Raw genomic sequence first — 23,051 nt, 5'->3', positions numbered from 1 at the left:
GAAAGAAAGAAAGAAAGAAAGAAAGAAAGAAAGAAAGAAAGAAAGAAAGAAAGAAAGAAAGAAAGATGAGATAGATTTATAGTTACGTTGAATTGGTATTTTTTTATCGTCATTTTTATCGTTATCGGGATAAATGCCAGAAATTATCGGGATAAATTTTCCATACCGCCCATCCCTAGGGTCCACGAAGAAGCGGCTTATTTTCTGGATACGATCTGCTGATGATTTGGTGGTTTTCATCTGATGGTCGGCCCACAGACGTAGCGCCCCGACAGCTCCGAACGTTAGCGCCTCGGAGTTCGTCCCGTTTATAAAGAACCAGACGAACTCCCTGAAACGGGCTTTTCAGATCTTAATAGAGCAACTCTGGTTAATCACAAAAAAGGGCAGATTGGTGAAACGGCGGCTAGACCTCGCCCACCTCACCTGAGCTACCAGAAGTTAGCCACTTTAGCTCGGCTGGGGAACTAATGTCACCGTCCTTTCACCCTCAGTTCAGAAGTTCTGCCCACCTGAATTTCTCTGAGCGCTTGGTCGGAGGACCAGAGGAGCCCGGAGAGACTGACGCTATGCTAGCTGACGCTAGGCTAGCTGACGCTATGCTAGCTGATGTTCCCGCTACAAGACTATTTTAGTCTATGTTGCGTTAAGAATACCAGCCAAGAAAACTTTTACCCCGCCGGAAAAGATATTTTTGAATATTAGTCTAATTTCCAGATTTTTGTTATTCTAGAAAACGCAGGGCCCCGTCTATTTCCTGGGAAGATCATTATTATCTTAGCTGTTGTTACCGTAGCAACATCTGAAACACGTCATCCCGACTTGGAGACTAAGAAACCCCCGCTGGGCTGGCGTTGGGCTGTCTGGCGGGTTCTTTTGGGTCTGTTGCTAGCTGGGACCAGTAACCCGGTCCAGAAGAGCGTAACCGTGATGACCAAAACCTGCACCAGATGTTTATCTTGCAGTAACGTTGGAGGGCCGTGATTTACTTTTGGATCCTTCAACGAAACACAGTTTTTCTTTTCTACTTTTCCTACTTCAGCTACTAAACCAGGATGATTCCCTTCGGCACTGGACCAGAACTCACCAGAATTCACCAGAACCAATAATGAAAATGTGATTGGACCTGATTGGATAATTAGGGCAGTTAAAGCATAAATGTGTTGGGTGTTTTTGGAGGTGGGAGGATCTCCTGAAAGCTTCAGTCAGGTCGTTTTTGGTCGAACTTTGGTTTCTTTTCACCACGTCAGAAACTTTTCCTTTTTTAAAGTTGTTGGAAAAGTCCTAGAGCAGTGATTTGATGGGATTTAATGAGGTTTTCAGTGAAACTGGAAGGTTTTCGAGTTTCCATAGCGTCTGTGTCGAGGGTCAGTCCTGCCAACGTGACGTTGTCCATCATTTCCGTCAGCGCCTCCAAACCTCCGATGCTGCAGAGCTTGTCCGGCAGCTCGGCCCGATCGATGGCTTTTTATGTTTCTTTGTCTTCGGAGGGGTCGCCGCAGTCGTGAAATCTGTCCAGAGCTGCTTTCAGGATCAATAACTTCAATTTATCCCGTTTATACGACACAGGACCGGCATCTCAGGGTGTTAGAGGGTTGTTTCTGTTTCTTCAAGCAGTGGCAGTCGCTCGTCTGCTTGTTGTTGCTTTCAAAAATCTGTTTTATGGGTTTCAAGCCAATAAACTCGCCGGTGTCGTTAGTAAGAGAACTTTAACCATTCACTAGTTTTCCTTTTTACAAATATGAGACATAACTGTTAAAAAAAACATCATTATGGTTACCATGGTGACAAGCACCGCCCCCAGGCTTCCATAAGACCTCCCCTTTAACAGTAGGCCTCTGTTAAAAAGATTGATTTTCCAATTCTAAATCGAATCTCATTTTAATTCCTAAAAATCGATTCATATGTCTTTTTTTATTTTTTTTTTCTCATCATTACATTACAATTTTTTTGGTTTATGCCCAAGAAATGAACGTTTTGTTGGACATGAGCATAACTAGTGCCATGTTATTGCCTTTGAATATGTTTAAAGGTATGAAAACATTAAAGTTTTCAGTTATACTTGCATAAATTGGCTATATTTCTTTGCTTTATATACTTTCTTGGGGTTACATTTGCATAAAATGCTAAAAGCCTAATTCTCATAAATGAGAAAAACTAAAAGCGATTTCATCCGTCTCTGTTTCCTCCCTGGATCTGTTTGGTAATTCTGCTCCACGATGTTTCTGAAAGCAGTTCTATCAGCATTCTGGGAGCTGATTGGTCCTTACAGCATCATTAGTTGCAATACTTGCTCTTGAATCTCAATATAATACTAGTATTAATATGTTGCATAACTACGGTCATATAATTCATGCAACAGCTCAAAAAACTGTTTTAATAACACTAACCCAAATCAATATCGGAATCGAATCAGATCGAATCAAATCTTGATAATCGATTCTGAATCTTAAGAATCAGAATCGAATCGATTCTTGACATTTGAATTGATCCCCAGCCCTATTTAACAGTGTTTCCACTCAGTGATGGAACCAGAATCTTATATCTGTGCTTCCTCATCAGGCCCCTGTAACCCCTGGTAACGAATTCAGAGGATGGATGAAAGTCAATCAAAAGTCTCTGAGGAAGGAAGAAAAGATGCAAGCAGGAGCTAAAATCTCTTTTTTTTGTGATCAAATGTTTTTATTTACATTTCTTTTTTTTTAAATTATAAACGGTGGCATTCACAATAATGTCAAAGTAACATTATACACATATTTTCACTCCCTTCCAAACCCACCCCTAAGAATTTGATGAAAACAATTAAAGGGGACCTATTATGAAAAACAAGTTTTTTCTTGCTTTAACATATATCTTTAATATATAACATTTAACATAAAGCTTTAACACTCAGAATCCCTCATAGAGAAGGAGAAACGGGGAAGATAAAGACATGGTTTAGAGGCTGAATTTCTAATTTATTTAGCAAAAACAATCAAAAGCTTGTTTTTAAGACATTCAAGGCCTGTTTAAAATAGGTATTAGATGCCATAATAGGTCCCCTTTAATAATTAATAATAAGGAAAACAGAAAAAAGATAATACAACAATAAAAGACAAACAAAAAAAACCAAAAAAAGGACAAAATAAAACAAAGGCAAAACATAATAATATCAAAACTGGGCAAGGATAGCTGCAACAAGGTCGTCTATATCAGTTTTAAATACATCTTTCAGGTTTAGCTTTAATTTGAAAATAAAATATTTAGTTGTTTTGCATTATGGATTGGGGCTGTAGATATTTCCAGATAGATAATATCAAGAAAAGTAAAATACCAATGGGTATGTTAAGCGTGTGTGGTAGTTTCCATATTACTGCAATTATCTTTTTTGCTGCTGTTAGGCCAGCAAGCAAAATTCGTTTTTGACATAGTGAAGGATTAATTACAGCACGTTTTTTAAAACTTTTCCAGCTGTTTGTGAAGCTGGAGAAGTCGTTGGTTCTCTGAGCTCGGACCCGAGTTGCCCTCGGCTGGTTCCACGGGGGTAAATGTCCGGCGCGCTGTGTCTCATCACCGACTCAAACCCTCCTGTGTCTCCGGGCTGCAGCCGCTCTGGGAAACCTTTGTGCGCCAGACGTTTCTGCTTCACTCCGTAACTCGATTATCCAAGATTCGATTTGCGACGGAACCGGAGAGGAATTAGGTGAAATATTTACCGAGTAAATAACTCTGTTAATGGATTGATCCGGAAAATAAGGCGCAAAAATGATCGATTAGACGCTTTACTTTGCAGCAGCAGCAGCTTTTAAAACTGGTACATTTTATTCACTTATTTATTATTTGTTTTTATCTTAAACTGACAGAAAACCACATCAGATCAGATCACTTTGCAGGGATTTAAACATCTGGTGGGGCGTCTGACGAGTGGGGGGGCAACCAGCGGGGAAACGGGTTCACATCTGGACCACTAGTTCACATCTGGACCAGGGGTTCACATCTGGTGGGGCGGTCTGAGGAGTGGGGGTGCAAACGGTGCTGAGACTGGTTCACATCTGGACCACTAGTTCACATCTGGACCAAGGGTTCACATCTGGACCAAGGGTTCACATCTGGACCACCGGGGTCACATCTGGACCACTAGTTCACATCTGGACCAAGGGTTCACATCTGGACCACTAGTTCACATCTGGACCAAGGGTTCACATCTGGACCGCCAGGGTCACATCTGGACCACTAGTTCACATCTGGACCACCGGGGTCACATCTGGACCAAGTGTTCACATCTGGACCAGGGGTTCACATCTGGACCACTAGTTCACATCTGGACCCCCGGGTTCACATCTGGACCACTAGTTCACATCTGGACCACTAGTTCACATCTGGACCAGGGGTTCACATCTGGACCACTAGTTCACATCTGGACCCCCGGGTTCACATCTGGACCACTAGTTCACATCTGGACCACTAGTTCACATCTGGACCCCCGGGTTCACATCTGGACCACTAGTTCACATCTGGACCACTAGTTCACATCTGGACCCCCGGGTTCACATCTGGACCACTAGTTCACATCTGGACCACTAGTTCACATCTGGACCAGGGGTTCACATCTGGACCACTAGTTCACATCTGGACCCCCGGGTTCACATCTGGACCACTAGTTCACATCTGGACCACTAGTTCACATCTGGACCCCCGGGTTCACATCTGTACCTTGGTTCACATCTGGACCAGGGGTTCACATCTGTACCTTGGTTCACATCTGGACCAGGGGTTCACATCTGGACCACCGGGGTCACATCTGGACCAAGGGTTCACATCTGTACCACATCTGGACCAAAGGTTCACATCTGGACCAGGCGTTCACATCTGGACCACTAGTTGACATCTGGACCAAGTGTTCACATCTGGACCAGGGGTTCACATCTGAAACCTCGGTTCACATCTGCACCGGCATTGGCGTGAGGAGGCTGAGCTGAGCGTTTCTCAGCAGCTTGTGGTCCTGATGTAGAGATGATGAGGGCTGCTGTCGTGTGATTGGCCGGTTCGCCGCCTCCCACTGACCCCCTCTAAAGACCCCCCTCTAAAGACCCCCCTCTAAAGACCCCCCTCTAAAGACCCCCCTCTAAAGACCCCCCTCTAACGACCCCCCTCTAACGAGCGTCCTGACGGACCGGATCGCCATCAGGAGTTAAAAACCTGAACACGCAGTCCGGACGGAGGTGGATGCAACACGAGCAGAGAGAAGCCTTGTGGGTCGATAACTGACGACTTATTCAGCTTAATGAACCGGAAACTTTTTTTATTTCAGTCGGAGGAAGATTCGGTTGTGAGTCTTCGATCGATTCTCCTGCAGGGGGGTACCCCCCCCCTCACCTCCAACCTCTGACATCAATACGAGGAGATTGATGGCCGTACAGGGGATTCATCACGTAAAGTTAGTTGCTGTAATTCTCACTGCTTAGCAACTTCAGGGTTTTTAAACTCTGGGCTGTTAATAAAACACCCAACAAAGCAATACTTACTCTTATTTTTAAAATAACATGGCTTGTTGTGTTGTTAACTGCCCTAAGAGACCACCAGGACCGGTTTGGGCTTAGGTTGGAGGGGTTCAGCTGCTGGAAGCAGCCACAAAACGCCTGAAGGCTGCAGATTGGTTGGCTGGTCTCTCTTGGAGCTGCTGGGTCCAGCGGTTTGACAACCGGTGCCCCAAACCATCCCAGGACCCTTCCAGGTTAGGGAACTGGACCACTATCGCAGGTCCTGGTTAGCTAGACAACCGAGCTCTGGAAGTCCTGGAAGTGCTTGTTTTGGATATTACTTTGGTAGCAACATCTAGAGTTGAGATGGATAAGAGATTGAATCTTAACGACACTCAGCATCATAATGTAGCGTACAGATTTCAAATGTTGTTGGCTGGTGTTCGGTTTTGTCAACTTGGTAGGGTCCCGAAGTGGGTCTCCGGTTGAGTGGTCCACTGGAATACCCAGGTAGAAGCCCGTGAACTGGAGGCGGTCCAGCTACCGTCTTGTTGGTAGCATTGGATGAAAACCCCCAAAACCTTCAAGGTGAACCCAAATCCAGTAGCAGTAATCTCTTATCTTCACCACTTGGTTGGCATCAGCAAGTTGGGTGAATAGCACCAAAGGCATTGCTTGTTACGTAGAAGCTACCAGGTTGTGAGACCAAAGACCTTTGGACACATTTAGATAGATCACCTTCGCAGTACTTTAACAGCTTCCTTCACCTGTCTGGAGAGACGACATAACTTTGCATTGGCAAACCAGGCGTTTATTTCCTTGTCTGAAACACCGATCGAGGTGTACAATGTTTAGATATCTTGGTGGGTAAAATGTAAATGGAGGAGTGAAGTTGGGAGAGGCCAGAGTGAAGCGGTTGGAGTGGATGGTCTGTTTACATGTATCTGATGGTGTTTTTTACTCAGGTAGTCGTCCCAACGTAAAGACCTCGTTGGAACTTCTTCAGCTGCAGGATCCAGTCATTAGATTGTAGCATTGATTTCCCCAATCTGCAATTGCCGTTGAATATCCAGCTAATGTCCTGTTTGTGGCATTGACTGAAAAAGTGCTCCGTTAGACACTTTAGCCCCAAAACCTTCAAGGTGAACCCAAATCCAGTAGCACTAATCTCTCTCTGCACCAAAGGCATCGGTTGTGACGTAGGAGCTACCAGTTTCCTTCACCTGTCTGGAGAGACGACATAACTTTGCATCGACCGGCGTTTATCTCCTCTGAATCACTGATCGAGGTGTACGATGTTAAGAAAGCACTCATTCTTTTTTTGTATTTTATTTTTGTTTGGAGACGCATTTCAACAACACATGTTTCAACACAGTGCTCCAATTTGTTTTTTTTTTCACAAAACATGTTATAACAGAACACCTGAACATGGGGTGTTTTCTATTATAGTCATGCAAGAAAATAGATACTTAAACAAATCTTGTTTAAAAGAGGTAAAGGAAAAGAAAATTAAACAAAAGCCGGGCGTTTCAGGGAAATATAAATTTTCCATTGGTCCCAGATGTCTTGAAAAATAGATTGCTGCAGCCTCATTGAGAATGTAATTCTTTCCATCACAAATATATCATAAACGATATTATACCATTCATCTATAGATGGGATGTCTGGCTTAAGCCATTTCTTTGTTATTGCTTTTCTTGCAGCTAAGCTCAGTATCCCAAGTAAGTTTCAGAACTTACAGTGGTTGAACGTACAAGCCCAAGGAAGAGTTCGTCCCAATTAAATGCAATGTCCTCCCCAAATATAATCACTAGTTCTGTGTGCATGTTACGCCAGGAAAATATTTATTTTTTGGTCTGCTCAAATGTATCTGATGGTGTTTTTACTCAGGTAGTCGTCCCTACATAAAGACCTCATTGGAACTTCTTCAGCTGCATCGTCAGTAGACTAGACATTCATTAGATTGTAGCATTGATTTCCCCAATCTGCATAATTGCTGTTGAATATTAGTGGGATATTGTGTCAATTCAGCTTAAATAGGAACATGAATCAACCTGCGGCCTGTTTACTCGTGCAAGTGAGAGGACGTGGGAAGTCTCTTGTTCTTCACTCAGCCTGGACTGGGCTCAGAGTCGCAGCATCATTTACATGTCAGGCTCTGAATAGGAAGCCTTCAACTGCGACAAGAACTATTGTGTCGCTGGAGTTACAACCATGTGCTACAAGTTGTTTGGATGAATTTAAAGCGTTTCTTCACGCCCACTGATTGAATTGTTAATTGACTTGCTGTATTGAAACAAGTCCATAGAAAGTGGCGTAACAGTTTTTCCTTGTAAAGTGTGGGTGTAAACATGCGGTTGGAGTTTTTGCGGATATGAAAATTCATGATCGTGTCTCATGTCTGCAGGGTTCATCGGGTTCTTGGGTCGGTTTCAGGGTGACTCTCTGATGACTAACTACATTACAAAAAGGTCAAAACACGAGTGTAGGCCGCCTTAGGCTCGTGTCTACCTAGATCCCGTACCTAGGCCTCAGGTAGGCTAGAAGACGCTCCACCTGTCTGGTCAAGACATGTACACCAGAACCGTCTCCTTGGACTCTGGTTTTCGTACTGGAGTTGATCAGCGGTTCTGAGGAAAGTAGCATTCACAATGGCTTTAAAACGAGTGTTTGCATCTTCGTTAATTAACATTGCCGAGTGTTTCAGTCACTCCTGCTGGCGTTTATGGATCCCGCTCAGGACAGGGAGGATAAATCCTGCTTTTAGTGCCAGTCAGCATTTGGAAACGCTGGTTGGCATCACAGCGAACGCTCCAACAAACACCGACCTGTCTTTTTGTGCTTCTCAGAAACTCTGAGTTCCCTAAAGGGAGGTTAAACATTACAAGAAACATATGGTTGATCTACACGCGGTAAAAACAGCCCCCCTAGAAAGAAGCCCAAGATTCCATCAATCGAGTCAAAATTGTCCTATTTTAAGCTGAAATATATTGGCCAGTGGGGGAAGAAAGATTTTGACTTCTTCAAACTAACAATGTAATCTAAACTAGTCCTTTAATTTTCTTTAAACAAGGTGAGGATATTGGATTGTACAGCACATTTCCTGTGAAAGACATTTTACTTTCTGAGAAATTAGATTTTGCCGCACGGTGGCTCTGTGAACCTGGACAATGAAACCGGTTCTTAGAATGATCTTGGGGCGGTAGTAGTTACAAAGTCCATTAACAGACAACAAAAAGCCCTGCTCGGGCAGGTTATACAAAAAAAAACCCCACTTCCACTAGAAGAATAAATACAGAAATCTACAAGGAGCAGACAGGAACACGAGGGGTTGGCAAACAATCAAGATATTAAAACAGGACACAAAACAGACAGAGCAACAGGGAGGGCGGGAAAGACAAGACAATAAATACTGTCAGGAGCTGACAAGACGCAGGTGCAAACAATCAGGAACAGGTGCAGATAATCAGAAACAGGTGCAGATACTAAAGAACAGGTGCTAACCATCAGGAACGGGTGCAAACAATCAGGAACCGGTGCAAAAAATCAGGAACAGGTGCAAAAACAATCAGGAACAGGTGCAAACAATCAGGAACATGTGCAAACAATCAGGAACAGGTGCAAACAATCAGGAACATGTGCTAACAATCAGGAACAGGTGCAGATAATAAAGAACAGGTGCAAACAATCAGGAATGGGTGCAAACAATCAGGAACGATGGGAACAAAGGAAAGTCAAAGTAGAATTTTGGAGACTTTCAAAATAAAACAAACTACATCAACATTATCAGAAAAACACAAAACCCTAAAACGAAACCCTAAACCACGACGCCAAAGCTGAACCAGGTCCGTACTGACTCCTAACCCCAGACCAGGAACCATCAACTGGTTATTTTCAGGAAAGTGATAGAAAATTTGCACGTTCTCCACAGACGAACGGTGGTAAACCCTGTAAACCTACATAAGGGACCGAAGACGTGAGTTAAAAAGCAGTTGTGAGCTAGAACAGGCTATGCGTTTGCAGCAAACCGGCGATTGATATCAGCACAGGGGTCTCCAATTAAAGACTCAAACATGTCTTCCCACTTCAGTGATCTTGTGGTCTGGCTTCCTACAGACAAAGTGAGGCCATTTGAACTTCTTATGGTTTGTCTTCTGCCCCAAGTGCCAACTTTTATTGCAATTTTCCAGTAAATGCATATTCGATTCTCACTAAGAACTGCTCCATTTTACAATGTTTTGCTCTCTAATGGAAGTTGACCTTCTTTCCCTTTGAATGTGTTTTAACTCCTTTCATTTTTAACATTTCACACAAATAACTCCTTGTGCAGAGCGGTATCCCTCGTAGCTTATTGCAGGTGGCAGGTGTGCGGCAGGAGATCTTGCAGGTGTGTGGCAGATGTTGACTATGCAGGATTGGACATTGAGATTTTTCGATTGAACCTGGTTTCAACCCGTTAACCAGCTGATTTTGTTTTTCTTCTTTAAATATTGAAGCTTTGCTCGGCCTTTGCTCTCTGCTGTAATAACTCTGCAGGACTGAGTAGACGCAGACACGCGACTAGAAAAAGGTCAGATAATAGGCGGAAGACGAGTTAAGACGAGTGACAGACTGGCTGGAAGGCAGAGATGGAGAGACAAACAGAGATGATGAAGGTGAACGAGAGAAGAAGTGATCCGGGGAGATCCAGGCATCAATGACGGCGAAATCGAGACAATACGATGTGGAAACCAAGACAGGGGGAGAACAAGGGAGACGAATACCTGAATGAATGTAACAGAGAGTGAATTTCAGTGAAAAAAAGACAATAAAGAACAAAAAGAGAGGCGAGAAAACCAAGAATGAAAACAACAACAGAAAAGGGGTTAGGAGACAGAAGGAAGGATGAATTAAAGCAGAAAGACAGAAACTATAAAAGCACAAAGATCAAGAGATAGAGAGAAAGAAGATGAAGGACGACATAATCAAGAAGAAACAGAGGGATGAAAGAGGAGCAGACAGTCAAGACGAGAAACCAGACGGTGACAGACAGATGGAGGGAGGTGAAAGGCAAGAGCCAGACAGACGAATGAAAAACCGGGCGATTCACAATCAGTCCGTGTCTGCAACCACTCCTCCTCTTCTTCCTCCCATCCATCCATCCTTCCCTCCCTCCTTCCCTCCATTTTGTCGTCCTCCTCCTCCGTCTGATGCTGCTCCAACACTTCGGGGCTTCAGCCTCACAACCACTGCAGCAGCGCAATCAGCCGCCAAGACGGAAAAAACAGCCACCAAAAACAAAGAGAGAGTGAAACAAAGACGAGTGGAGACGAGGGGGGCGGGGGGGGCAGCTAGGCACAAACTCACATTTACTGATGTTTCAACTGGTACAGCTGCAGGATTAGCGTTTAATTAATTCATGAGTCCCGTGTAACGACTGTGGACGGATGAATCCGCTCGTTTCCCCAGTTCCTCAACATTAAGACCTTCATTAACGTCGGTAATGCAAATGTTTGCACACTCATGGATCCAAAGGCGAGGATCGTTTGTGTGACCTGTGGTTTTCTGCCACGTCGGGATGTAAATGATGAGGTGAACACGGATAGAAACCCACGCAGGGAAGGAGCTGTCAGGCTTTTAAAAAGCTGGACGGCAGCCAGGAGGTTGTGCTCCTATGTCTCCAGCCGCCTCCTCCGGCCCGTTACGTCTCCAGGGTGTTCTGTAGAAACCCCTGGAACACGTCCAGACCAGACACCTGGCCCTCCACCTGCAGCGGGGGCCAATGTGGGACATGTCGGGTCCTCAGCCTCGTCGCAGAAACCTGTAACTGCGAAAATGACCAATTTGTTTTTCAAATGCTTTAGATCTCGAGAATGGCCACGGTTACACGATGTTTTTTAATTCGGAATTAATAATTCCGAATTAAATAATTCCGAATTAAACTATTTTCCTTCGAGTTTACATGGAAATAGTAGTTCCGAATTGAGGTTTACGTGGAAAACACGTTTGGTCGGCTTTATTCAATTCCTCTTAAGGTCTGGGGGTTGGGAAGGTTCTGATTGGATAAGGGGGCGGACCGGAAGTTACGTCTACCGGAAGAAAAACAAACTTAGCCGCTACAACTTGAAAAGCTCTGTTCTTTAATTATTTCCAGGTCCTCCAGGCTATTTATTAAATAAATGGTCTCTCCTCTTGACCAGCGTTTACTGCGTGCTGCCATCTTGATACTTTGTTTGGAAAACAAGCCCAGCGCGGAATATAAGCGTCATGGAGACAGACGGGTGAGGGAACGAGCAGAAAGAAAGACCAGAATTAATTTAAAGAGGAATGAGTGTATACATGATCGCGGAATTATTCTATTCGGATTTAAAATCGGAATAAACCAGCCACTTACTTCGGAATTCAGTTTTAATTCAGAATGGCCATTTTCATTTGGAATTAGGTGTTTACATGGTAATTTTTAATCATTTTAAATCGGATTTAATTTTAATTCTGAATTAAAGAGGAATTAAACTTCCCTTGTAAATGCACTCAATGTGCCGTTTCTCTGTCAATGATCCAACAGAACCAGTAGCGCCCCCTGCTGACCAAACTGCACAGTCCAGTTCAAGCGGGCCTCAGGAGAACCTTTGGTTTAGCAGTATCTTAAGATTCATTAAATTCTTGGACATATCTCGGCGGTAGTCTCGTAGTTGTTCTAACGGAGGCTGTTGTAACTGAGACGGTTCAATGTCGGCTGTAATGGACCGGAAGGCTCGTCCAGGGCGTGCACCAGCCTGGACAAACTCCAAGCAGAGCTCATTGGGTCCTCATATCGATTTGGCACAGGTTTTACAACAGATGCTCTTCCTGAATCTACCAGTTATACGGGATTTGGACCGGCGCTACGGTCAGTTCCGGCTCCTGGTGTCCTGGTGGGAAACATCTACGACCCTCCAGTTGGAAGTTGGAGGGTGGCAGACTATCAACAATATCTGGATATTTGTATAAATGAGTGTTTGGACATCTGGATAATGTTGAAATATTTTAAAAATCAGGTGTAAACACATTTCTTACTTCCAATTTATAACCGTTATCGTATTATTTTCTTTAAACGCTTTGCTTACACCATTTAAAAAAAAAGATGAGCTTGGTAGTTCGGCATCAAGGAAGCAGGAACAGGCTCTGGGTCCAACGATGCAGGTGACACACAGTTCTTAGTTAGTTCGGTAAAACCTCGTAGCTATGTCGGAAACCCCCAATGTTATTCTGGAAGCTGTGACCGACACAACTGACAATATTATCCAAAGTGTTCCCTTCTCAAGCGTTCCTGGAAAAAAGAAAAATGGGAAAGACTTGAGTCCGTCCAGCCGTGTTTACGTCACCATAGTCGCACCGCTAACGGAGACAGTCCGAACTTCCCACGTCGTGAGCAGACGCACGGACGTCTGTTGTGTTTCAACTTATTAAATTATTTGAAAGTATCTGAATCTGTGTGTTTTTACGGCTTAAACGACCACTGGTCATATATGATCTGTGCCATGTAGCCAAGAAAACCAAAACCCAGCCGACTTGTGGCCCAATTGATGCTTCTATGTAGTTTTATACGTACGATTAAAGTCTTAATAAGGTCATATTAACATATCAGCTCTTTACTACGGAGCTGTGAAGCAACAAACGGCCTCCGGAGCCGGTCGGGCCGCCAGCCGGCCGTCCCTCCCGTCACCGAGGCAACGCGGCGGCCCGTCCAGCCGACATCCGAGCAGCCGCTCGCTCGGTTGTGACAGCAGCAGAGCGCGGCTATCTGGAGCGTGTGATGTGTGTGTTTACACTCGACTCGCTCGTCCGCCTGCATCTCGCTGCTTCCCCTCCTCTGGGCTGACTCACTCCTTCACCTCCCCGCCGAGAGAGTGCGAAGGCTCTTCGCCAAATGTCTGGACTGGGCCGCCGCTTCATTCATCCGACCCCCGCGGGAGGTGTTACAACCATTGACGTGGGGGAGGGGGGAGCTGGCTACCTCCAGATTACCCAGCTCACGCTATAGTGGATTAATTAGCTGTCAGCAGATTTAATAAGTCAACAAAATGACTGTTGTGTGTTTGTGGGAGAGGAAGATTTTTGTGTTTCTTACAATGGAGGAGGCGTCTTTTACTAGTTTGGCATTTACTGAAATAAAAACCTGATGAATTTACGAGCTGGAACCCTCAGCGTGTGCAGGAACCAGCCTCGACTGCAGTACCATGACGCTGTTTTTAACCCTTTTTATTTTATTACATTCGTCACCACAAACAGGTGATCTGGAAAACACTAAATAGAGAGGGAGCTGACGAGACACAGGTGACAACATTTAGGGTCAATAAGACAAGACATCTGAAGACTAGGGGATGGGAAAGGAGAACCGGTTCTTATTCAGAACCGGTTCCCAGTGTTTCTATTCCTTGTCTTGCACATTGCGTAGCTTAAGTAGCCTGTGTAGTTTAGGAACGTTGCTTCGCTAGGGATGAAATACTACATGCAATAGTATTTCAAGTCCTCGGCTAATAATACTGCAGGTAACTAATTAACTAACGAACGCTGCCTATCATATTAGTGCCATTTGCCTCATTGTTGTTTTTTCTCAAATGAGAGTTGATGAGGGAATCGATATCGAAAAAAAATAAAAAAAAAATGTCTAAGATTTTCAAAATAAAACAGGAAGTACATGGAATATCCCCATCCATCCACCCGTCCATCCATCAATCATCCATACAATCATCCATACATCCATCCGTCCATCCATCCATCCATCCATCCATCCATCCATCCACCCTTCCATCCATCCATCCACCCTTTTCTTCTTACTTCCTGTTTTATTTTGAAATTATTATTATTATAAATCCAACCTTTTTCAGCTCATTTATTGACTTCAGATGCCGGGGGTCATGCAGGGTCTGGATTTTGGAAGTGAGACTGATTAGGAAACATCATAATTGCCCTCCATTACGCTGCTCTTCATTCAGCGCACGGTCCAGACCAGACTAATCAAGTGTCTATGCTGTTGATTCAGACTATTAACCATCTGCCCCCCTCTCTCTCTCTCCTCTGCAGGAGTTTGGAGGACTAGTAGGATGCTGACCTGAGAGCGCCGCCACAGCGGGAGGAACCAAACACCAGAGGAAGAGCGAGGAAGAGGAGGGCGGACGCCCAGGGAAGGAAGGACGCACTTTTTTTTTTTAGTTGCTGTTATTTTGTTTTTCCTCTCTGAGATGGCGGCGACGGAGGCCAGCGCGGCGCCGGTGGTCCAGGAGGACGGGAAGACCCCCGAGAGCAAGGCAGCGGAGGCCAAAACCGCCAACTCAGAGACCGTCAACAGCGAGGTCGTCGACAAAGACGGCGCTGCCGTCAACAGCGAGGTGGCGGAGAACAAAGAGACTGTGAATAACGACACGGCGGCGGCGGGCGCCGAGGAGGGCGGGGCAGCAGCAGCAGGTGGGGAAGCCCCACCCCCCCAGACCTCAGAAAACACCTCCTCCGCCGAGCCCAAGACCTCCTTCCTGGACTCGTTCCTCAACAAGAGCGGCCTGGGGAAGGTGATGGGAGGCAGGAAGAGGAAGGGGGATGCCGCCGCCGCCGGGGGCGGGGAGGAGGAGGGTGAGAAGGGAGGCGAGGAGGCCGCCACCGCCGCCGAGGGAGGAGCAGACGGAGGGGAGGACGGAGAAGCAGCAGCGACGGAAAATGGCGAGAAGGAGGAGGAGAAGAAGGGCAAACCGGCGGAGACAAAGTCTTCGGTCCGGGACCTGATCCGGAAGCCCGTGGCGAGGATCTTCTCCCATCGCAGCGCCGAGAAGCCGGTGAAGGTCCGGTCCAAGTCCCTGGACCGCCTGGAGGACGCGGAGGCTCTGAACACCACCGTGGACTCGGTCGCGGAGGAGGGCGGAGCCTCCGCTGGGGGGGCAGCAGCGGCGACGGAGGGGGAGGAGCAGAAAGCGTCGGCGTCGTCGGCGTCGACCACCAAGCACATGCGGCGCTGGCACTCCTTCAAGAAGCTGATGGCGCAGAAGACCCACAAGAAGGGCGGTGGCGGCAGCGCTGGCGAGGAGGGGAAGGAGGAGGCGGAGGGCGACGGAGGCGACGGAGGCGACGGAGGCGGCGGAGGCGACTCCTCCACCCTGGACTCCAAGGAGTCGGGGCAGAAGAGGTGGAAGCTGAAGCGGTCCTGGACCTTCCAGGGCATGAAGAGGGACCCGTCCATGGCCGGCATCAGCGGCAAGTCCAAGGCCCCGGAGGAAGCGGTGGCGGTGGCGGAGCCGGAGCCGGCGGGCGGAGCCGCCGAGGAGGAGGGGGAGGAGCCCAAAGCGGAGCCAGGGGCGGAGGGAGGGGAGGACAAGGCGGAGGGCGGCGAGGAGGAGAAGGCAGCGGCAGCAGCGGCGGCGGGAGGGACGGTGACGCACCACGCCAACGAGATCTGGACCTCCTTCAAGAAGAAGGTCATCCCCAAGAGCAAACGCGCCAACACGGAGTGCCCCCCCGCTGGGGAGGAAGACGCCACCGCAGCTCCGGCCCCAGGTGAGACGTTTACATCATCACACCACCATATCACCTCCACAGCATCACCTCCAAAATCATGAAACACTGGACGTGATGTTATTCTGTCCGTTGTGCCAATGGATGGTACTCGCATGAGGTTAGCCTTGATGTTGAGAGTGGCATGGGAGCTGTACCTCGGGGAAGCTCGGGAAAGATGTAAATTTGGGACACATCATCAGTAGTTTTCCAAAAAATAATGGGGTGTTTCGGTCTTTCGTCACTAGACACCCTCATCGATGGTGGCCAGGGACAGTTTAATTACGCCCGCGCTTGTGTCCCATGCCCAATCAGATGTTGTGTAGCTTGTGCAGCCCATGGGACTATGCAAGGCAGGGGCGTCCTGTTCCCTGAGTCGGGCCTAGAGCTGACCGCATACCTTGTTATGGCCTCTTCAACTGAATTTTCCCACGGAACAGTGAGCTCTATTAAAGGGGGCAGACTGCAGTGAAGGGGACCAGAGCACCAAGTCTGGCCTTAGGGTGGTGGCTGCAATCTCTGCAGTGAAGGTTAATTGCTGGCCAATGTCGGCCAGCATTCTTCCAATCCTGGGCCATGTTTAGCTGTCCAACTTCTGGCTTGGCAGGAGGATGGTTGAGCTTTTTCTGTCCCTCTCGGATGAATGGCACTGTGATGGAAGCGGTGGCTCTCAAGGGCAAAGAGCGTGTGAGGAAATGTGAGGCTGGTCTTACAACCGGTCAGGATGTGTTTGAGAGTTGCTGGAGTTGGGCAGAGGGCACAGGTTGGATCTTCGCCATACCATTGGTGGAGGTTTTTTGGAGATGGGAGCACATCACTGGTAGCTCTAATGATGAAGCTGATGTTGCTTGCCTCCATTCCCCAGAGATCTCTCCAGCCGAGCGTTCTCTTCTCAAGGCCTTCCCACCTCATCCATTGTCCCTGCTTGGCAAGAGAGAGAGCTTTGGAAGTTCTTTCAGCTTCCTGGCGGCGCTCCTCCTCCACCACCATTTTCCTTCTCTCTGATGTTGAGGCCTTATACCACATTGGTTTGCTTGCTGTAAGGCCAAAGCCTCCTCTTCCCAGCTGGACGTGTCCCACAATGTAGCTGTGCCTCAGGGCTGCCGTGGCATGCTGCACTGCATTGGATGGTGTCCATTTCCATCACCTCCACTACATCAACTCCACATCAACTCCCCATCACTTCACCTCCAGATACGGCGGTGATATTAAGTTGCAGAAGATTTCAAGTAGCATGAAAACTATGTGAACCTTTCAAATTGACTGGTTTTCTGCATTAATTTGTGAATTTATCTTCGTCTAAGAACAAACACCAGAAGCTCGTGCTGGTAACACAATAGGAGTCATTTGTTGTGTTTTTATTGAAAACACACGTTCAGCATTCACAGTTCTGGGGGAAAAAGCAAGTGAGCCCATTAACTGATTAATTTAACGGCGCTAACTGGAGTTAGAGGTTCACACATCAGCAGTTCAGTTAATGAAATGAGTTTAAAGGTCTGATTCAGAGCAACTTTGATTCCCAGCTAGCTCCCAAGACTCTTTAAGCTAGCTGTTCGTACTAAACTTCATCTGATGTAAAGCGTCATAGCATCACATGGTGTCAGTATGTCAGTATGTCAGTATGGTGTCAGGGTTTCTGTTCACCAGGTGAACCAGGTTTCGTAGAAGTTGAGTGATGTAGCAGGAAAGTGAGGTAAATCCACCACAGAAGGCCTTCAGGAAATAAAAATCCACCTTTCACACCAGACGTCCTACGGGTGTGAGTGTATGTGTCTGAGATGAGGCGGTTATCCTAAGCGATCCAGAGGTTTTGGACGTTCTAACTCAAGTCTGAAGGAGCTTCAACCAGCTGTTAAATCCAAGTTTCACTTACTTTTTTAGTGGATGTGTTCAATAAAGACCCAACAAATGGCAATGCTTTTAACATTTGATTGGCTTTGTAAACATTGTGTCTATTAAGGCGACTTAGACGAAGATCAGATCTCAATTTTACAGTAAATTAACACAGAAAACCAATTAATTCCACTTGGTTAATACACTTTTTATTGGCGCTGCAGCGGCTTTCAGTATTTTTCGCCCTGTTCACTTGTCGAGTTTCAATTAAACGATTGTATAAGCTCTTGTAGCTCCTCAGAGATAGAGATGCAGGGTCACAGGCTAGTGAGTCAAACCTCAAGTAGCTGAGCTGTTCAGGGTTCCGGCTGTTTTTAAGGGAAATATGTGACAGGGTTTCAGGGGTGTCGGAGTCCAGTCTAGATGTCTAGATGTCCCTTTTTTTATCAAACCGTGATACAAGGAGCTTGGTCGTCAACAGAACTATCCAGACTTTGATGAAAAGGTGGTGACCGTTAATTTGAATCAGGTGTGTTGATGCAGGGAGACAACTAAAACATGCAGGACACCGGCCCTCGAGGACTGGAGTCCAACACATGTGGGTTAAGGGGTTAGGGCTTAGGAGTTGGGGTTATGGGCTAGAACTAAAGTTAAGGTTGGGGTAAGGGATTAGGGGTTATAGTTAGGGTTAGGGGTTGGGTTTACGGGTTGGTGTTAAGGGTTAGGGTTAGAGTAAGGGTTGGGGTTACGGTTAGGGGTCAGGGTTGAAGTTAGGGTTGGGGTTAGGGGCTAGAATTAAAGTTGAGGTTGGCATAAGGGGTTAGGGGTTAGAGTTAGGTTTAGGGAGTTGGGTTTAGGCGTTGGTGTTAGGGTTAGGAGTTAGAGGTTGAGGTTAGGATTAGGGTTAGGGGCTAGGATAGGCTATTGCGGCTCCCCTGTGGGGAACAAATACTCTTCTCCCTCCACTGCTCATTAGCGTTCCAGAGATTGGAGAAAGTAGTGTTGCACTCTCGCTCATACATCCAATTTGAGATCTGTGTGCACAAAAGGTTGGGGTTAGGGGCTAGGAGTTAGGGGTTAGGGTTATGAGTTAACTGTTAGGGGTTATGGTTAGGGGTGATGAGTTAGGGGTTAGGGTTTGGGGTTGGGGTGATGAGTTAGGGGTTAGGGTTGGAGTTGGGGGTTAAGGTTAGGGGTTAAGGGTTAGGGTTGTGGTTATATAATATAGTGCAGCAGTTTTCATCATTGAGTGGCTCTGATTATATATAACGTTGTTGCAAACAAGATACATAATCAAAGCCTGTGATTGTCTCGGCTGCCAGTAAAAGAAGACTCGTACCAGATGCAGTTTTAACTCGCCATATGGAGAGATAAGCTGTCGGGTTGCAACTCCAGTTGATTTGTTAGATGAAACCAGATGCTTTGAGGGGACAGAAAAGCACCTGTGATGGCTAAAGTTAAGCACAAACTCCAGCAAACTTGTCACGCCCCAAGTGGGATTCCCTAAAACACGGACATTTGCTGACATCAGCAGATCATTTCTTTGCACCAAAGGTTTCCTCAGTCACGTTTACCTGCATTCCACCTTTACATTCTCTAATTTGATCATCGAATCCACAAGAAACTAATACTGGTCTCCAGTGACCACAGGCTCACATTAGGAAACCATCTGACAACGAGAAACAACACGAAAGGTTTATCTACAGACCGTCTTAATCCGGCGATGGCCTCAATTCTGGCCGAGCAGCAGAATCAATCGATGTACATGTGAAACGGGAAGTACACCCCTTCGGTTTTAAGGTTTTACATATCCATCCATCCATCCATCCATCCATCCATCATCCATCCATCCATCCATCCATCCATCCATCCATCCATCCATCCATCCATCCATCCATCCAACGATCCATCCTACAGTCATCCATCCTTCCACTCAATCATCCATCCATCCATTAATCCATCCATATATCCATCCATCCATCCTTCCACCCATCAATCCATCCATCCATCCATCCATCCTTCCACCCATCAATCCATCCATCCATCCATCCATCCTTCCACCCATCAATCCATCCATCCATCCATCCATCCAACGATCCATCCTACAGTCATCCATCCTTCCACTCAATCCATCCATCCATCCATCCATCAATCCTTCCACCCATCAATCCATTAATCCATCCGTCCATCCATCTAAGCAACAATCCATTCAATCATCCATCCATCTATGCAACAATTCATCCATCCATCATCCATCCATCCATCCATCCATCCAACGATCCATCCTACAGTCATCCATCCTTCCACTCAATCATCCATCCATCCATTAATCCATCCATATATCAATCTATCCATCCATCCATCCATCCATCCTTCCACCCATCAATCCATCTGTCCATTCATCCATCCATCCATCCATCCATTAATCCATCCGTCCATTCATCCATCCATCCATCCATCCATCCATCCATTAATCCATCCATATATCAATCCATCCATCCATCCATCCATCCATCCATCCATCCATCTAAGCAACAATTCATCCATCCATCCATCCATCCATCCATTAATCCATCCATCCATCCATCCATCATCCATCCATCCATCCATCCATCCATCCATCCATCCAACGATCCATCCTACAGTCATCCATCCTTCCACTCAATCATCCATCCATCCATTAATCCATCCATATATCAATCAATCCATCCATCCATCCATTAATCCATCCGTCCATTCATCCATCCGTCCATTCATCCATCCATCCATCCATCCATCCATCCATTAATCCATCCATATATCAATCCATCCATCCATCCATCCATCTAAGCAACAATCCATTCAATCATCCATCCATCTATGCAACAATTCATCCATCCATCCATCCATCCATCCATCCATTAATCCATCCATCCATCCATCCATCCATCATCCATCCATCCATCCATCCATCCAACGATCCATCCTACAGTCATCCATCCTTCCGCTCAATCCATCCATCCATCCATCCATCCATCCATTAATCCATCCGTCCATTCATCCATCCATCCATCCATCCATCCATCCATCCATCCATCCATCCATCCATCCATCCTAACACCCATCAATCCATCCATCCATCCATCCATCCATCATCCATCCATCCATCCATCCATCCATCCATCCATCCTAACACCCATCAATCCATCCATCCATCCATCCATCCTAACACCCATTAATCCATCCATCCATCCATCCATCATCCATCCATCCATCCATCCATCCATCCATCCAACGATCCATCCTACAGTCATCCATCCTTCCGCTCAATCCATCCATCCATCCATCCATCCATCCATCCATTAATCCATCCGTCCATCCATCCATCCATCCATCCATCCATCCATCCATCCATCCTTCCTTCCATCCATCCGTGAAGTCGCAACCAGAGGCTTCATAAGCAGAGCTGAAGCACAGCAGAGAGGGGGGGGGGGGCACTTTTATTCATGTCCATTTTCAAACTTATTTCTTTTGTAGAGTTTTGCACGAGTGGAGGAGCTGTTGCAATTCCCGTTGTATCAGATCGGTCCACTAGATCAACATAAGTGTGGTTCCAATAGGATGATTCATGCAGGACAATTGAACTCCCATATATCCCCAAAAAGTAAATCTTTACACTTGCATGAGGTGTAATTGAAACACAGATAACAGTCCCACCTCTGAGACCAAAACTGCCACTGTTGCTAGGCAGGATGCAACCCCTGAAGACCTGGGTAGGAAACCCCACCTAGCCAAATTGATGAGTGGCACATGTTTACTATGGTGGATGGTGTTAACATCTACCTGGGGTTAGGGTTAGGGTTAGGATTAGGAGTTAGGGGTTAGGGGTTAGGAGTTAGGAGTTAACTGTTAGGGGTTAGGGTTAGGGTTAGGAGTTAGGGGTTAGGATTAGGAGTTAGGAGTTAGGGGTTAGGTTTAGGGTTAGGGGTTAAGGGTTAACTGTTAGGGGTTAGGGATTAGGGTTAGGGTTAGGAGTTAGGGGTTAGGATTAGGAGTTAGGAGTTAGGGGTTAGGTTTAGGGTTAGGGGTTAGGAGTTAACTGTTAGGGGTTTGGGTTACCACCATCGATAAAGGATGGTGACTCCATTCAAGGCCTGGATCTAAGTCCTGGACCAGAACACTAGATCTCTTAATTAATCTTGTTATGTTTGGTGAATCTTAACCCTTCGACTCTCCTCTTCCCTCCAGGTGAGGAGGCGGCTGCGGAGGAAGGAAAAGACGGCAAGTCGGCCAAGGGCAAGCGCTCGCACTTCGGCCGCGCGGTTTCCCTGAAAAACTTCATCATGCGAAAGGGCAAGTCCAGCAGCGTGGAGGGGGGCGAGGGAGCCAAGGAGGGCGAGGAGGCCACGGAGGGGGGAGACGCCACGGAGGAGGAGGCGGGCGCCGACGCCGAGGCCGCCACGGCGCCGGAGGAGACCAACGACAAAGAAGTTGAGAAGACGCCGGCGAAGGAAACCGCGGCTCCAGCGGCTCCAGCGGTTGAGGAGAGTGCGGCAAAGGTGACGGAGACCGTGGAGGCGCCGAAGGAGCCGGAGAAGACGGAGAAGGCGGCGACCGAGCCTCCGGTGACCAACGGCGAGAACGGCTGCACCAACGGCACGGAGGAGGAGAACGCCACGCACAATCACCAGGAGGAGGAGCAGGAGAAGAAGACGACGGGGAGCAGCAGCCCAACGAAGAAGAGCAAGGAGGCGGGAGGAGTGAAGGACGAGGCCAACGCCAAGATCATCAACGACACAGCAGCCGTGAACAGCGGTGAGTTAGAGAACCGGGACTCTGACAAGCCTGAACCTAGCCGCCGCCGCCGCGGCGAGGACGGAGACGCTAACAACAAACAACAACAACAAGTACCGACACTAACAAATAACAGTAAACTAAGTAAAACCAGCTGTTTCCTGGCAGAGCTAGGGGAGGAGGAGGAGGAGGAGGAGGAAGAGGGAGGGGAGGCGGAGTCTCCACAAAACGGAGCTAGCCACCAAGGCAAAGAGTCGCGCGACCACGGAGAGAGGGAGGAGGAGGAGGAAGATGAGGAGATGAGGAAGAGGGATCTCAGAGAGGCGGCGGTGGCGATCGTTCAAAACGTGATGTCGGCGGCGACCGTCCAATTAGAGCGGGAGTTGTGCTTCGACAACGGTTTAAACGGTCGTCACAACGCCGCCGACCTTTGACACCGAGCACGCGATCGCACGCTTTTACGCACAGGTGAACAACACTTATGTG

General features: G+C 46.9%; 1 protein-coding gene across 2 annotated transcripts in view; it reads left to right on the top strand.

Annotated features, from left to right (window-relative positions):
• si:ch211-137a8.4 (golgin subfamily A member 6-like protein 2) overlaps positions 1–23,051 on the top strand; it is a 57,816-nt gene that overhangs the window by 24,742 nt on the left and 10,023 nt on the right. For both annotated transcript variants that reach the window (XM_061719917.1, XM_061719916.1), the window contains exons 2-3: positions 14,505–15,962; positions 22,020–22,586. In XM_061719917.1, coding sequence (XP_061575901.1) covers positions 14,663–15,962; positions 22,020–22,586 — 1,867 coding nt within the window. In that variant the 5' untranslated portion in view covers positions 14,505–14,662. The remainder of the gene's footprint in view (positions 1–14,504; positions 15,963–22,019; positions 22,587–23,051) is intronic.

The sequence above is a fragment of the Cololabis saira genome, chromosome 4 (assembly GCF_033807715.1).
Source record: "Cololabis saira isolate AMF1-May2022 chromosome 4, fColSai1.1, whole genome shotgun sequence".
In the NCBI taxonomy this organism is placed as follows: Eukaryota; Metazoa; Chordata; class Actinopteri; order Beloniformes; family Belonidae; genus Cololabis; species Cololabis saira.
Note: the sequence above shows the minus strand (reverse complement) of the source record. Positions and strands in the feature narration are given on the sequence as shown.